Source organism: Gigantopelta aegis, unplaced genomic scaffold, assembly GCF_016097555.1.
Source record: "Gigantopelta aegis isolate Gae_Host unplaced genomic scaffold, Gae_host_genome ctg7084_pilon_pilon, whole genome shotgun sequence".
NCBI classification, from domain to species: Eukaryota; Metazoa; Mollusca; class Gastropoda; order Neomphalida; family Peltospiridae; genus Gigantopelta; species Gigantopelta aegis.
Window position 1 is genome coordinate 1,167 of NW_024535540.1, and position 3,834 is coordinate 5,000.

Sequence of the window (3,834 nt, forward strand, 5' to 3'; positions counted from 1 at the left end):
ATTGACACTTGGTGTTTTTAACTACTGTATTATATGACACTTGGTGTTTTTAACTACTGTATTATATAGTTTTTCTTTTGAGATATTTTTCTAGCAAAAAACACCCAGTATAGATATTAAGAATTTTCTTTAGCAAAATGCAATTGACAGTCATTTAAATTACTGTATGCGCATAATAAAGTTGAACAACTGATAATGATTTTAGCACTTTATGTTTTAAATTCTGACAAGTAAGTTTAAATTGTAACTGACCGATCAGCAAGAACATGAAAATCCACCAACTGAAGTTTCCTTATGATCAATTTGTGTAATATATCATGTATTTGAAAGTAACGTATTGTTTTCAGTTCCGATGCCATCGTCTAGTCTGAAAATTGGAACTATTAGCGGAATAGCAGCAGGTTGTTTGATCGCAGTAATTGTGTTTGTCATACTCGGAGTTCTTCTAATGAGAAGGTAAAAAACATAACACGAAAATATATTATGAATCACTTTAAAGGGACATACCCTAGTTTCATCCCGTGAAAATTAACACTAAGTTTAGTTAATCTACAAATCTGTAACACATTTGGATAAAGTTACAACTGGGTGAAACAAGAGTTTGTGACTTTGAAATGGTGAAATACCCTCTAACAATAGACTAAAACTCGACCCTATTACTCTTACTTCTCAGACGCACGTGCGTTTTCAAAAATATAAGAAATTCATTTTGTGATGTTAAAAACACCAGGATGACCAAAAACACTTTGAATGTACGGAAAATGATAATATAAACAATAACATCTAAGTAAAGTATGATTTAAATTATCAAAAACGGTTACAATAGTAGAAAAAATATGCATTAGTGTTAAAAACTAGGGTATGTCCCTTTAATATATATGGTCTAATGTGTAGGTCCAGGAATTAATTCAGATAAAGGTAAAAACATAACACAAATTTTTTTTTATGAATCACTTTAATATATATGGTCTAATGTATAGGTCCAGGAATTAATTCAGATGAAAGCAGCGCCATATCTAGAAGAGGGGGTTGGAGAGGTTTTGAAATTATTATTTTTTTGGTCTACCTGGGAAAACCATAAATCGTTGTACCCTACTTCTGTTTGTATTGCCCCGTGCCTAGTTATTTTAGGCTGAGTACTGCTCGTTTTATGAGTAACCTCAAGGGCCACACGCTGTTTTCATCTAGACCAATCTTCTTGCTACTCTCATTGGATCAGTCTGTGTTTTGGAAATTTGTTGTTTCTGATCCTAGAAAATAAATGTAGCCACACTTGAAAGGGTTCGTATAAAAGTTTGCTTAGGCAGTTAAAAAAAAAAAATTCTGGTATCTGGCCTCGTCGATTTTGACCCTCGCGCGTCAACCTTTCTCTTTAAAAAATATCTCGCATTATGACGTCGAGTCTTGCTGGTCTTTTCTTGCTGAGACGTTTGGAGCCAAAATGCCATCGGACATGAACTAGGACATGCATTCTGATTTTAATTTAAATATGACCCTTATTTCGGTATCAAATATATCCACCTTTTGTGTGAAATCCATGCTTTAACAAGAAAAGCATTGAAAAAACAACAACCCCGCAACACGGCATCAACTCTAGATCTTTGATCTGACCTGAGACCAATTTTGTTTTTGGCCTTATTTACTAATTGTTCAGTTTATCTCCCCAATTGTCAATTCATACAACATTACCGAAATAAATACCTATTTAATGAATTGTTTTATGAATAATACCAGTACATTGATTAATTATTATAGGATACATAAGAATAAGATGATAAAAGAATTAGGAAAAGCTCAGCTAAACTACTCAGTTATCACCAGTGAAGTCCTGAAAATTACATTTAATGACATCCCTTTAACATGTGGAATAAAAGACTGCACATTACAGTTTTATCATAATTAATAAATTAAATTAAAATTAAAATTATTTTTCAGACTAAGAAACACAGCCAAGGAAAACTCATCAAATGAAATGGTGGTACTACCGAACAGGGAAGAACAATCAAAAAGTAAGTCAATGATACTAAGTCAATTCTAAAGTAATACATGTGAATTCTAAAGTAATACACGTGTGTATTGCTATATTTCACTAGAAAGTATTTAATAACAAATTTAAAGCACGTATGTATTGCTATATTTTACTAGAAAGCATTTAATAACAAATTAAAGCACGTGTGTATTGCTATATTTCACTACAAAGCATTTAATAACAAATTAAAGCATGCGTGTATTGTTATATTTCACTAGAACGTATTTAATAACAAATTTAAAGTAATACAGACAAAGTTAATGTTAAACGAGTTAATGAAATTAAAATATCAGGAAAGAAAGAAATGTTTTATTTAACGACGCACGCAACACATTTTATTTACGGTTATATGGCGTCAGACATATGGTTAAGGACCACACAGATTTTGAGGAAACCCGCTGTCGCCACTACATGGGCTACTCTTCCGATTAGCAGCAAGGGATCTTTTATTTGCGCTTCCCACAGGCAGGATAGCACAAACCATGGCCTTTGTTGAACCAGTTATGGATCACTGGTCGGTGCAAGTGGTTTACACCTACCCATTGAGCCTTGCGGAGCACTCACTCAGGGTTTGGAGTCGGTATCTGGATTAAAAATCCCATGCCTCGACTGGGATCCGAACCCAGTACCTACCGATGGCCTGCCACGACGCCACCGAGGCCGGTGCCTAAAATATCATGAATACACACATATCCTGAGTAATATCTTTAAAGTGTTATATGAAAGGGGTAAAAATTAACGAGTTGATAAACCATTTAAATTTGTAGATAGTTTGTGAGTAATACACTACGTTAGCGATTAAGGCATTTTAAGGCATTCTATTAGCAAATGGCAGGCCACGTTCTTGTTCTTACAATTAATCTTATTAATTTTTAACTCGCATAATCAGCAATGTTGATTCAGGATTTGACACTGAAAAGATAGCTTATCCTATTTTTAATAGTTCGGTTAACAATAATTAAAAATTAAATTATAGTAATTTGTAATCATGTATACAAATAAGTAAAACATTCAATAAAATGTCATAAGAATATTAGTTTCTTGGGGAAAATAAAGGAAAACCTTAATAAAAATTAGAGGTTGGTGAGCAAACGATGTAAATAAATTCCCTGAAAACAATGGGCGAGATTTGTAATGAACGTGGTGTTGTTTTCATTCCAGGTGTTACCAATGTGTATTCAAATGTTAGCTTTGATAAAGATGATGTGCCAGATGTGGACAACACCTATATGGTTATGGGTATTGAAGACAACCACAACGAGTACTACAATGTTAACTGCTTACCTGTAGCTACAGGAATTGAAGTTGGCAAGCTGGCTGCAATCGTTGCCAAAACATCGGAAGAAGACTTTTTAAAAGAATTTAATGTAAGATATAATCTTTACTTAGTATTTTCAACAGTATGGGTATTTTGTATTTATAAATAATAATATAAATACTATATATAAATATAAATATATATAATATATATAATAATAATATAATATTATAAAATATAAATAAAGTTTTTTGTTTAACGACATCACTGGAGCACATTGATTTATTAATCATTGGCTACTGGTATGTCAAACATTTGGTAATTTTGACATATAGTCTTAGAGAGGAAACCCGCTACATTTTTTCATTAGCAGCAAGGAATCTTTTATATGCATAGATAGGATAGCAGATACCACGACCTTTGATGTACCAGTCGGGCCCACCCGACCAGGCCCACCGACGAGGATATATATATATATATATATATATATATATATATATATATATATATATATATATATATATATATATACACACACATATACATA

General features: G+C 32.4%; 1 protein-coding gene across 1 annotated transcript in view; it reads left to right on the forward strand.

Moving 5' to 3' along the window:
• Positions 1–347: 347 nt before the first annotated feature.
• Positions 348–3,834, forward strand: part of LOC121366777 (receptor-type tyrosine-protein phosphatase epsilon-like) — a gene marked incomplete at both ends in the record, with an annotated part of 10,413 nt that continues 6,926 nt past the window's right edge. Inside the window, 3 exons of the mRNA XM_041491089.1 lie at positions 348–456; positions 1,936–2,009; positions 3,191–3,396. Coding sequence (XP_041347023.1) covers positions 348–456; positions 1,936–2,009; positions 3,191–3,396 — 389 coding nt within the window. The remainder of the gene's footprint in view (positions 457–1,935; positions 2,010–3,190; positions 3,397–3,834) is intronic.